General features: G+C 37.4%; 1 protein-coding gene across 5 annotated transcripts in view; it reads right to left on the bottom strand.

Annotated features, from left to right (window-relative positions):
* Positions 1-14,158, bottom strand: part of LOC114031886 (piezo-type mechanosensitive ion channel component 2) — a 527,965-nt gene that overhangs the window by 212,521 nt on the left and 301,286 nt on the right. For all 5 annotated transcript variants that reach the window (XM_027847078.1, XM_027847079.1, XM_027847077.1 and 2 more), the window contains exon 5: positions 3,446-3,608. In XM_027847078.1, the coding sequence (XP_027702879.1) occupies positions 3,446-3,608 (163 nt within the window). The remainder of the gene's footprint in view (positions 1-3,445; positions 3,609-14,158) is intronic.

Consider the following 14,158-nt stretch of genomic DNA (forward strand, 5'->3'; position numbering starts at 1 on the left):
TGTGTGTGTGTGTGTGTGTGTGTGTGTGTGTGTGTGTGTGTGTGTGTTCAGATCCCCAGAGGGCAAGAATCATCACCAGCATGAAACTGATCAGTGTGAGGATTTGGAATACAAATTTAGGCATTATGCAGAGGCATTGTCCCCAGCTGAGGCTAAAGAGCTTATGCTGTTTTAGCATTTGAGGGAAAATTCAGGTAAATGTTTTATCTGAATGGCACAGTTCAGAGCTCTAACTAGTCTTTCTATAGGAGAAGAGATCACTCATAGAGATACAGTTAGATTCAGAGCCTCACTAGGTTAATGAAAACTTTTGTGATTGCTTCCTTGATCATATAAAATCTTTATGAAAGTGACCTAACAAGGTTTTTCTTGAAAAGCAAATTAGCAAGCACTGTTGACAGTTTTCTGCAGAAGACTACATCTTCATAGTTATATAACTCAGTGAGAAGTATAAGGAATGTGACAGTTTATCCCATTGTATCAGTTTTATACAAAATAGTATTTGATTTAGCAGAGTCAAATAAAGGGGAAAGGGGGAAGGTAAGAAGCTTTTAATAAGTGCAAGTACCTTACAAATATCTCATTTGATTCTCACAATAACCCTGAGAAATAGGTACTCCAGCTGTTCAATTTCTTCTGAGCCATCCCAGAATGCTCCCAAACTTGGGCACTCATAGAAGCCCTTGTATGTAAGCCAGTGGTAGAGAGAAAGGGAATGAATGACAGACATAACTCAGTTCCAGGGTAAGGAGACAGAACTGAAGTAACGAGATGCCGAGGAGGCCACAGTGCCTGCATACTTCACCATATTATCCACCTCTATCACCTTTTCAAGAGGGAAGTCTGCCAATACATTCCCTGGCATTTTACTACAAAGGTGCAGCTTCACCTAATTATGCCCTTAAATCAGGTTCCAGTCTGTTGGCCGGGTTAAAAAAATGGAACTGATTTTTCTGAATCTTTTACGTCCTGAAAATCTAGTTGCAATGGAGAACGAAGTCTGGCTTTATTTCAGCAAAAATCTGGGCATACACTGAGTGCCTGACTTAGAGGAATTCTTGAATCCCCGGGAAATGCACCAATCTTTAGGAGTTTCAGATGGAAGTATATATGGATTGAACAGATTACTTCCCATTAGAAATAAATGGGCCTTGAAGTTGGCACAGTTCTATACAGATTTACTCACAAATGTCTGAAAAGCCTGGGGCAGCCAATTTAAATTATACTTCATTTTAAACCCTAAGAAGAGAAAAAAGATGAAGTTCCATCCAGTGTTTTTGCATTTGGCCCTTCAAGTGACTTGTCAGCCTCCCACACACAGAGACAATTGCCTCTTCCTTTGATGCTGCTTTCATTTTGTAGAAGAGCTGCTAACTCAACAATACAACTTTGAGAGACAAATGTTGAAATTAAAATAAAAACAAATGTCTTTGTTTTCTATCCACAGCACATTAGGTCCCTATCTCTAGCCTTACTGTCAAAACAATTTCTTTATCTTTTTTTTTTATAAAGGGAAAATCTACATTCATTTTCTCTTCAGTGCAATTGGCTTAGAAATGTCCTTAATATGAATCGAATACATTGCTTCATCCTCTAAGTTATTCAGTTTTCAATAAATGTTTACTAAATACATACTATGTGCTATGCAATTGGTCCATGGAAATCTATTTTTAAATTGAAAAAGGTGACTAAGCCTCATCTGTGGCTACACCTGATGCAATGGTGGAAAGACTAGCAGGCACTGTGATTTTCTTTTTTTTTTCTTGTTCCTTTTTTTTTAATTTTTTTTAGGCAATTGGGATTAAGCGACTTGCCCAGGGTCACACAGCTAGTAAGTGTCAAGTGTTTGGTCTGAGGCGGGATTTGAACTCAGGTCCTCCTGACTTTAGGGCCAATGCTCTATCCACTGCGCCATCTAGCTGCCCTGAGGCATTGTGATTTTCAAATCCATCTTTTTTTTTTTTTTTTTTTTTTGGTGCACAATTGAGAGAATACACTGGTTTGGTTCATAGTGATTATACACACACATACACAAACATATATGTATGTATGTATATATGTGTGCATATATACATATACATACATACATACTATATATATATATATGATAGGGATGTGTCTTTCTCAAAAGCTAAGGAATATTTTGTACAATTAAAATTATTCCCTCATGAAAATTTGCTGCATGATTTTGATTTTTAATAAAACTTTAGATTCACCTGATGAAGTGATGGGACTTGGACCCCTAAAAGGAAAAGACCATGTCTTTGAAAACAACCCAGTCCCTGAATTTTCCCATACATTTCAGCAGCCCAGATCACTGAAGCCTCTGCCCAAGGGAACCAGCCTAGATCACAAAATTAGCTTACTTGATGTTCCTGTGGTATACAGACCACTCATTAATCCCATCCAGATACTTCCTTTGCATTTTTAAGCATCACCCCCATTAGGTTGCAGATTCCCTAAGAACCCTGACCTGCTTCTATTGACTTTGCAATAAACTTTGTCTTTTGGCTGGAAGAAGGTTTGAGTGTGTGAATTCATTGCAGGTGGATGTCGCATCGTACCCTGACATTTTGGGGTTCCCAGCAACCCCAAACTGCATCAGTAATGATTTATATGCCCAAGCTTCTGTCACATTTAACTGCATTACAAACTTTTACAGTTCTAAGGCAATACAAAATATACAACTCAAAACTGATTTCCTACTTCTGTTTTATATACACACACATACACACATATACATATGTGTGTATATGTAAAATCTCATAATTCTTATGATAGTAGGTGATGACAATTAATCATGTAAAGTTACACAGTCACTCAAATGTTTATATTATACTATCCAGGGGCTCCCTGGATCCCTATAATAATGCATTTATGGGTTATCTCACCAAACATCAGGAAGCTTTTCCTATAGCCCCTAACATTGCCTGTGTTCCATTACAAGGTTGAGAAATAAAAGTAAGAGCTCTAAATAATGAAACAGATACTTACCCCTATAAAGTATCAGATAATCAAGCAACTACTAATGAAATAACATAAGATTTGGTGAGTCCTTTGGTTTTTTCCCAATCTTTTTTCTAGACAAATATATAAATGTCAACTTCCATGAGCAACTGCGTGATTTAAAGCAAACCCAAACACGCCCCAGTCAGATATCCCATTCTAAGCATAATGGACCCAAAACTGAAGTGCCTATGTTCTAAGAGGAAATACATTCCTCTTAGTAAATACACTATGTTTTCCTCATCCTATACAAACATTAGATTTTACAGCATCTAAGAGCTCCAGGCCAATTTGGCTAAAAGACTACATTTGATATATATCCAAAGTCAATAATTTTAGATGACATTTGATAAAGTTGTCTATATATTCTCCCAATTTCAAAAAAATTTCATTTTTAAAAATCAGGAAAGGTGAAAGGAAATACATAAAGGAAGAATACCATTTCTTCATTTTCAAACTGCATGTTGTACTGGGCTGCATCTTCTGGCATTGGCTTCTGTACAATATTTCTGCAAACGAGCCATGTGGTCAAACTAGCAATGAACATTCCGATATCTGGTACAAATACTCTGATCCCATTGCCAGCATCTGCTCCCTTCAAGCTACAGAAAAAGGAAAAAAAAAGTAAGGAGAGGGAAATTAGTTGTATTAATGTTTCTTTGGTAGAACATCTTAAAATGTGAAAAAAAATGTGCTTATCATGAAGTCCAGTAATTATAAACCTGAAAGTAAAACAATTGCCCAACATTGGGCATCTGGATGGTGTGGTGTATATATAGATCACTGTTCTTGAAGCCAGTATGACCTGAATTCAAATCCAGTTTAGACACTTACTAGTTGTGTGAACATTGGAAAGTTACTTAAGCACTGTCTGCCTCAGTTTCCTTAGCTGTAAAATGACAATAATAGCACCTATGTCACAGGATTGTTGTGAGGATCAAATGAGATATTTATAAAGTACTTAGCACAGTTCTTGGTTTATAGTAGGTACTTAATAAATGCTTATTCCCTTTCCTTTTTCTAACACATAGGTTGGCGCAGTCATTTGATGTTTTACTCAAATGAATAAAGCTTGATGTTTCAAGCTTTGTGACATCAGTAAATTTGGCAAGAAAGTCAACTAAGCCATCATCTAAGTCATCAAGACAATCTTTGGGGCACTCTACTAGAAATCTGCTTCCAAAATTATATTACCCCATTAATGATTCCTCTATATGTCCATCTGTTCCATCCGTTCCAAATCCACCTAACAATGCAGCTATATAGTCCATTTTTTCTCCATTTTGTCCACAAAGATAAAATGAGAGACTATGTCAAATATCTCACTGGAAAATTTAATCTTCAATTGCTAATTTGAATAAAATAATATCTTTATTAAAAAACATCTCCAAATTAATAAAGATTAGAACTTGAGATTAATGGCTCTTGCTTCTATCCCCAGAAAATGAATTGTAGATGAAAGAAACAAAAGCAGGGAAAAGTTCAGGTACAAAAATATCTGTTATTATAAGTCACCAGAAAAAAATCCATTATTAAAATGTTATCATTACTCCTATGTTATACCCTTCAGAAGCATTCTTTCCCTGAAATGTTAAAACATGGTTTACAGAACAATTTAATAACAGCACTTTCTGGATCTGTGAGTGCAAAGTAATATACAGAATGAAAAAAAGAGAAAGGGATGGTAAAATAAAAATTAATCAAAGGTTGAGAAATATTTTAAACACATATTTCAAATGAACTGGTTAACAGAGTGATCAGGAAAGAAACAGTTAAAACTAGTAGAAAGTTAGGAAACAAAAGGAAGTGAAAAAGGAGAAAGAGGTACATAAAGGAGCCTAAAGATCACCTCAGTGTTGAATATGAAAACATTCCCACTGGGCAAATGGAATAAGAAAGTATACCAAATTAAGGCACATTCTGCTCAATTTCATAGCTTCAGCCTACCTTTTCGGGTTCATTACACAATACTCTTCATGAACTCTACATTCCAGATAAATAACCCCATTTGCTGTTTCCCATGCAGGCTATTCATCCCTCTAGGTTCTTCTGCACAGATCATCCCTCATGCCTAGAATGTTCTCTCTCTTCGTCTCCACTTCATATATTGCTTAGCTTCCTTTAAGGTTCAGTTCAAGTGCACCTTTTATAAGAACCAAATCTCACACATGGATAGTTGTCTCCCATTGAAAATTACTACACATTTATACCATGTGTGCATACACACATGCAGCAATCTACACAGACATACATATATATACATGTTATATTACACATTGTTTCCTCCCAATAGAATATAAGGGAAGGGAGGACAGTTTCATTGTCTGTCTTTGAATCACAAACATCTTGCACAGTCCGTGACACATAATAGGCACTTAATAAATGCTTTTTGACTAATAGAGATAGCTCCAAAGGAGTAAATAAATTTCACAAGTAAAAAAAAATAACACCTAGGGAAAAACAACCCAGAATATACTTATATGGTAATAGCTTCTAAATTATCATGTCAGACTTAGGAAATGAATCAAGGAATAACTATTTCCTAAAGGCAAAGATCTAATAAACTCCTGTGGCCATAACTGCATCCTCCAAATTCATCAGGAATGATGATTAAAATGATTAAAAACAAAAGAAAACTATCACCACACCTTCATATACCAGCAATGCTGCATACTTGCAATGCCATTTGTAACTTTTATTGTTGCACCCTAAGAAACATAGTGATCTGTGAAACAGGCTCTGTTGTGGGGGAGAGAGGGGGGAGTCGGGAGGGGGGATACAAATACAAAGAATGAAACAATCCCTACTCTCCAAGAGTAATGGAGGAAGATAACAAGTACAAAAAATACATATATACAGTGTAAAGACACAAATAGCAATAAAAATAATCAATCAATAAACATTTATTAAGCACCTACTATGTGTCAGGGACTATGCAAGGTAGTTAAATACAAGTCAGTTTGAGAGGAAAAGAGGTGGACTAAAAAGACCTTAAGATTTATCTCAGCTCTAACATTTTATCACTGAGTCATGCCAGACTCTTCATGATCCCTTTCGGGGTTTTCTTGGCAAATATACTGGAATGGTTTGCCGTTTCCTTCTCCAGCTCATTTTACAGATGAGGAAACTGAGGCAAACAGGATTAAGTGACTTGCCCAGGGCCACATAGCTAGCTAGTGTCTGAAGCCAGATTTGAATGTAGGAAGATGAGTCTTCCTGACTTTAGGCCTGACACTCTATTCACTGAGCCACCTATTTGCCCCAACTCTGACATCTAATGTATCTATTATAAATGTGTACTACTGAGTGAAAACTATTTTTAATATTCAAATCATGTTGAAACTAGTAGGTTCAGAATTAGATCATTTCTCCCAGAAGTGTGTGGTGATCTGATTTGTTTCAATACTTATTAAAGTCTTTTCTTTATTACATGAAATCCTAAGTAGCAGGACTTGATTATCATTTTTTTCAGCTTACACTCAATACATTAGTGGCTAGATTGATGAGAATTCCTTTCTTTTAAAATAAAAATCAGTGGTTGAATATTTCACATCCCTTCTTCATCTTTTCCATTTGGAACAAGCTACTCTTCCTCATCATACCCCCCAGCTGGCTTTTTACTTTTCCCATGTAAGAGCTGCAAAATAAGTCTTTTAAGCCACAATCCTTCTTTTGTTGGAATGATGTCCTTGAAGTGGGAGGGATTAATGATTTGAGATACTTCCTCCTGGGCATATTTATAGACTGTAACTCATAATAATCATAATCATACTAATAATATTAATATTGAGAGGAATTAATATTATATCATATCATTATAATAATTACTAATTATTAATTGTGATCTACCCTTTTTCCTTCTGTTTTCTTTAAAGACCCAACTTCTACTAAGGTGAGCCAGTCTTTGAAGAATATAATTGATTAATGAGATTGATGACAGCCCTCAAGGCACATGCTCCTCAATTTTGGGCAGGACTCCACCCACCTAGGAGATCTAATTTCTGCTTAAAGCATAAACAGAAGCCAGTCTGAGTGAATCCCTTTCCTGAGGGAAGGAACCTCTGTCCTTCTCTTCTCCATTAGAGTTTAGGGTGGTCCAGCTCATAAAGAAGAAAAGCAGCCAGAGAGGTCCTATGGAAATGGATTCCCCTGCCCAGGTTGCTGGAGGCTTCTGAGTATAACCACAATGATGGTTATCATTCACGCTTTGAAAACTTTATTTTGCAAACTGTGAAAGGCAAATAAAAGAAACAGGACTGATTTTCACTAGAACTAAAACAAATTCCACTATCAATCTGTGCCTGTGGATAAGTAAGTAGAGTGAACTTTTCTAAATCCTATTTCCATAGATGAATCAAGATAGAATATTGGTTCCAAAAACCAAAGATACTAGACCACAAATCCTATGAGACTCAGTTTACTTTACAACCTAGCTTTTTCATTCTTAATTTTAGAGGAAGAATTTTTTTTTTACTCATTCTCTGATGCCCAGTCAATTACAGACTGTCTCCATTCACTGTCTCCAATTCAGTCTGTGTAATATCCAAACTGTCTGCCTATGCAATATTGAAATGACAATATAATGATATCTGCCAAAGGCCTCTTTCCTCAGTGCTTTCATAAAATTGGGAAGGGAGGAAGACTAAATTATTCACACCCAAATTTGGACTGGGTTGTGAACTAAGCTAAGCAACTTGTAATGAGATGGAATAACATGAAAGCCTACTGGTGCTCCCTCCCACACAAACCTCCAACAAATATGTAAAATATATCCAAATACTTCAATACTGATGGTAGAAATATTGAAAAGCATTTGCTGTTACTGTGGTTTATGACAGACTAGTGTAGATGAAAACAATAATAGATTGGGTTTATCTTATAACAGTCAATGTCTTCAGAAAAGTATCTATCATTGTTTAGGACAGTCTTTTTAAGAGTAAAAAAATATTTTGAGGTATACAGTTATTATCATTTATGAAAAAAGATATGGATAAGAAACTGAGGAATCTTCATCCATTTTTCAGCTCTATTTCTTATTTTCTGCATTGCTTTGAGGGGGAAGAAACTTTTTTGTTTTGGTGAGGCAATTGGGGTTAAGTGACTTGCCCAGAGTCACACAGCTAGTAAGTGTTATGTGTCTGAGCCTGGATTTGAACTTAAATCATCCTGACTCCAGGGCCAGTGCTCTATCCACTGCGACACCTAACTGCCCCTACTTTTCCCATTCTTGATCAACTTTTCTTCCTGCAAATTAGAATACATTCATTTTCCTATAAGTCTAGTAGGCTAAATAGTAACCATACCAGACTCGAGAGCCTTTCTTTACTCAGTACAAATAAAGGTTAATTTGAGGAGTTCACTTCTATTTGGAAAGTTGGAGGAATGAATCTTGAAGTACAGTAAAAAAAAGATTCCCACCAGCCCCTATTCCCTTCCAAACTTTGCTATGACTGTTGAGGCCACCATCATTTTATTATTGTTACATAAATCTACCCATCCTTCAAAATTCTGCTTATGATTCATCACTTTCATAATCTGAAAGGTTGTCTAATCAAAAATAGACTAGATTTACCCTGCTTTGCCCTAGAGGGTAGAACTAGAAAAATTAAGTGGATATTATAAGGATCTCAATATCCAGCTCAATCTAAATAGAAATGCTCTTACTATTAGAGTTGACCAACAATGGAAACTATCATTTTCATCCATCATCCATAAAAGGTTTTCAAGCAGAGGGTGACTGATTGCTTGTTGGTGATACCATAGAAAGGATACATCCTTTAGGGGTTAGACTAGATGACACTGAAGATGATGCTTCTAAGACCATGGTACTGTAAGTTTTTACTGAACACTCTAGGTCTTGTTGATTTCCCCTTTTTCTGAGAGAAAATACACAATCAATAACCACACATTATTCTCTCTATGTTTTAGTATATGTCAGTTTCACAGTATGTCTCTAACTCAGCTGTGAGCTTTTCTCAGCTGTGGACTGCTTTCCACCTGTTCCACCTGACTCTCACACATGGCTCCGAGAAGCTGTAGCATACATAGTGTCCACACCCTGGTAAACCGTTTCAGCAGATGGGCTACACCAGGTTGAGGATAACCAAGGGGTCTCAGACCTGTTGGTGAGTCAGGGAGGTGTCTACCCCAAGCATGTGAAGACTTCCTCTGGTGGAATGGGAGGATGAGAACAATTTGTTCCAATGGCCATGAAGGCAGCTGTAGCAGGCACTGTGGAGTGCTTAGAGCTTGGTTAGACATCAAAGACACCAAGGTCATCCACTGCACCTTGAGCCATCACCAGTCATCTTGATTCTGTCCTGCCATTGGACTGTGATGACTCTGGAGGAGAGAGTGAGGCTGATGACTTCGTGCAACTCTGCCTCACTTAAATCCAATTTATGCACAAATAAAAAGACATCACCCATACCGTTTTGCCATTTTACCTATCTTGAAGTCCTGTGGCAAAAGGCAAGTGATGAAGCAGCAGGTGTGTTGGGAGCTATTGTCACAATCCTGTACACAGGCGACCCAGGCCATAGGATTATTTTCTCATCTCCAGTTCTTCATAAAATTTTTCTTTGACCTCACCAGGATTCATCATGGTGGGAGCATAGTCACAGATGATGCTGAGGCCATTTGGTTGAAGTCAATGCCTCCCTAGCTGAAGTTCCAACTGAGGAAGAGGTTTTGAATGTCATTAGGCTCCTTTTGTGTGACAAAGCACCTGGTGATGATTCTATTTACAAGGTAGGGGGTTCATTTTTCATACAGAAGCTGACTGAAATTTTCTAGGTTATATGACAAGAGTAAGTTATCCCCCAGGGGTTCAAGGATGCCTCCATTGTCCATCTCTATAAAGGCAAAGGGAAGAGATTGTCCTGTGACAATCACAGAGGAGTCTCTCTCTTAGTCATTGCTGGTAAGATTCTTGCCAGAGTCCTCCTTAATAGGCTGATCCTTTACCTGGACATCTACCTGAGAGACAGTGTGGCTTTAGAAAGGGCCAAGGAACAGTCAATATGGTGTTTGCAGCCTGACAATTCCAAAAGAAATGCCAGGAGCAGAACAGAGGTTTGTACATGATGTTTATAGATCTGACCAAGGCCTTTGATTCTATCAGTCATGAGGGCTCATGGAAAATTATGTCAAAATTTGTTGCCTGGAGAAGTTCATCAGCTTCATATGTCAATTTCAAGATGGTATGCTTGGCCAGGTTCTGGATAATGGACTCTTGTGCTTTCCTAGTCAACAATGGAGGGAAACAAGGCTGTGTCCTTGCTCCCATGCTTTAAATTTAGCATGATGTTTTCAGTCATGCTGTCAAACGCTTTCAGTGAGGAAGAACATGGCATCAAGGTCAGTTACCACACTGATAGTAAATTCTTCAACCTGAAAAAGCTACAAACTAAGACTAAAGTGGAGGGAGTGTCGTTGCATGATTTTCTCTTTGCAGGTGATTGTGCAGTCAATGTGGCCTCTGAAGCTGAGATGCAACAAAGTATGGATCGATTCTTTGCTGCTTGTGCTAATTTTGGCCTAACAATTAACACCAAGAAAACACAGGTGCTCCATCAGCCACCACCCCATCATTGGTTATAGCAAATGGAGAAGTTGTGAACGCTGTGGATAAGTTCACTTACTTTGGTAGCATACTTTCCAGGGGTATACACATTGATAATGAGGTTGACGCACACATTACTAGAGCTTGCTCACTGTTTGGGTGCTCCAAAGGAAAGTATGGGAGAGAAGAGGTATTAGATTGACTGTCAAACTGAACGTTTACAGAACTGTTGTGTTGACCTCGTTGTATGCCCTGTAAACCTGGGCAGTATACCAGTGTCATGCCAGGAAACTGAATAGCTTCCATTTGAATTGTCTTAGGAAGATTCTGAAGATCACCTAGCACGATAAGATACCAGACACTGAGGTTCTTTCTTGAACTAAATTGCCAAGCATTCAAATTCTGCTTCAGAGAGTGCAACTATGATGGGCTGGTCATGTTGTTCAAATGAAAAACATATGCTTGCTAAAAAGACTATTTTATGGAGAACTTATATTGGGTAAGCATTCAGTGATACAAGGACACTCTCAAGGTCCCTCTTAAGAACTTTGGAATTGATTGTGTGACATGGGAGACACTGGAACAGGACCATTCAGCATGGTGTGCCCACATCAGAGAAGGTATTGTCCTCTATGAGCAAAGCAGAATTGAAACAGCTCAAAGGAAATGCAGTATGCACAAATTTAAAGAAACCACCTCAAATGTTCACATGAATTATTTGTATAGCCCGACCTATGATAGAGTATTCCAAGCTCATTTTGGTCTGATCAGCCATAGGCAGACACACTGAAACTTGACTCTAACATAGTGATGCCATTTTGGTCCTCTTTGAGAATGAAGGCCAACAACCTACCAATCAACCATATGTCAGTTTCACAGTATGTCTCCAACTCAGCTGTGAGCTCTGGATATAGATCACAGAATTGGCTTTGAGTCCAGACTATGCCGTGATTAATTTTTTGATTTCATTGTGATATGACAACCCCCTTCTTAATATTGAGTCCCAGTTTACTCAACTATAGATTTAAAAGTATATGATCTTCACTGCTTTCCTCATGAGCTTGTTGTTTCACATAAAATCTAGGTTATGTATGTGAAAACATTAAAAAAAACCCAACTTACAGTAATATGAGGTATTATTGTGATTTCTATCACTATAATTGAGGGGAGAAGGATCCTTTGTATTTTTTTCATTTTCTCAATTAAACATAGCACTGAGCTAGGCACATAGTTGGCAATAGACACATACTTCTAAATTTTTTTTCTAAGAATTACATGAATTGATGCTGAGTGAAGTGAGCAGAACCAGGAGAACATTGTATATAGTAACAGCTACATTGTGCGATGATCACCTTTGATAGACTTGGCTCTTCTCAGCAATACAATGATTTAAGACAATTCCAAAAGACTTATAATAGAAAATACTATCCACATCCAGAGAAAGAACTATGGAGTCTGAATGCAGATCAAAGCACACTATTTTCACCTTTTTGTTGTTTTTTTTTTCTCATAGTTTTTCCCTTTTGTTCTGATTCTTCTTTCACAACATGACAATTGTGGAAATATGTTTAATATGATTGTACATGTATAACCTATATAAAATTGCTTGCCATCTTGGGGAGGGGAAGGAGGGATGAAGAAAAAAAAAGTTTGGAACTCAAAATTTTATAAAAGTGAATGTTGAAAACTTCACATTTAATTGGAAAAAATAAAATACTATTAAAAAGCTGTTAAAATTTTTAAAAAAGAATAAATCCAAAGACTTTGGTCCCCTGACCAACTCCCTATCATGTAATGGAAAGTGAACCATATCTGGAATCAGGGGCCCTGAATTCAAATCCTGACTCTGCTAGGATTTGCCCTTGTGTGCCCTTGAGAAAAATTACTTAACCTTTCTGGGGTCAAAATATTATTATTATTAGAGAGGGCTGGACTTTATGATCTCTAAGTACTTTTTTAGCTCTAGGAAACCCACATCATCTGTCTCTACCACCTTTCCTTGTTTAACATATGCACTCTGTGTTTGCAAAAGCAAGTTCCTTTAGCCCTACACACCAGAATATGTTGTTGCTGCTTGCTATTTGGAGTCCTCGAGTGATTTATTCCTGAAGAGGGAGAAACCACTATCACAACAAAAATATGAAACAGAAAGCCACAGCTTTAAGGCACATATCCTGAAGCACTAGAGACCTCAACAGCCATACTGCCTGGCTACCACATTAAAACAAAGCCTGCTTCACATTCTCCAGCTGGGGAGCCACTGGGATCTGATGGATGTGGGGTCATGCCAAGAGCAACATGGAAAACAGAAACCTTGGTCCTTGAGCAATGCTAACTATAAAATCCAACAAATCAGACATTAACTCCTACTTGAATTCCTGCATTAAATGGCATGAGAAAAGTGAACTAATAAAATTAATCTAGCTGAAAAGAAAATAAGGCACACATGGGTGGCAGGAACAGAGTCATATATAGCCGCTGAACCATACAAACTATTACTCAACAAAAAATGTGAGAGGCTTGGGGAGAATTGCAAGCTCCTGAATTGCAATCTTTCATCTTCTAAATGAACTTCAAGGCCAATGTTACCCAAGGAATGCTGGGGATAGTGGTATAATATGAAGTTTCTTTTTTGTGGAAATAAACATGAAGATCAATTAAATGAAGTGAGGATATTTAGTCTGGAGAAGAGAAAATAGGAGACATGATAGCTGTCTTCAAGCATTTGAAGGGTCATCATGTAGAAATGGGATTGGACTCATTCAGTTTGGTTCCAAAAGATAGAGGTTGGAGCAAGAGATGGAAGGTGCAGAGAGGCAGATTTAGGCTCAATGTAAAGAAACATTTCCTCACAATTGTAGCTTCCTTGAGAGATAGTGAGCTTCTTATCAGTGGCAGGTACCATGCCATGTCTGGATGACCACTGGATGGGAATGCTGTAAAGGAAACTCTTGTTTGAGTATAGGTTCAATTAGATGTTCTCTGGGGCTCCTTAACTTTGAGATTCTGCATGAATATGTTGCCAAGATCAATCCCTCTGAGTCACATTATATAAGGGATAAAATAGTGAAAACTCTAGGTTTAAAACATGACAATAAAATGGTAGAAAAGCACTACGCAACTTATAAAAGTGCAAAACTTAGGCAAGAAGCAGCTTCATCTGCTTGCTTCAGGTTCTAAGATTTATAGATTTCATAGTTTTTTTTTAATTGGTTGCTATAAAATTCCTAATCATTCCTGATTATAATTCCTCTCTAGTTCTAAAAATGTGAAGAGATGAGGAACCTATAGTTCAAAGAATAAGGCGAGAAGTGCCCACTTGAAGCAGCCCCCATGCATGTTATAAATTTGGTCACTTTAATGCACTAAAATAGATTTCCAACTATGTTTCTCATCCGTTTTCACTCTTTCAGACTTCTTCATCATGCCAACTCCCTTACATCCTACCCCTAATGGATATTTTCTCCTTCCCCTAGCTTTCCTTTATTAAATTGAAAACTCTTTGAGGGCAAGGTCTTTCTCTTTCTTTCTTTCTTTCTTTCTTTCTTTCTTTCTTTCTTTCTTTCTTTCTTTCTTTCTTTCTTTCTT

The sequence above is a fragment of the Vombatus ursinus genome, unplaced genomic scaffold (genome assembly GCF_900497805.2).
Source record: "Vombatus ursinus unplaced genomic scaffold, bare-nosed wombat genome assembly UNPS02015255.1, whole genome shotgun sequence".
Taxonomy (NCBI): domain Eukaryota; kingdom Metazoa; phylum Chordata; class Mammalia; order Diprotodontia; family Vombatidae; genus Vombatus; species Vombatus ursinus.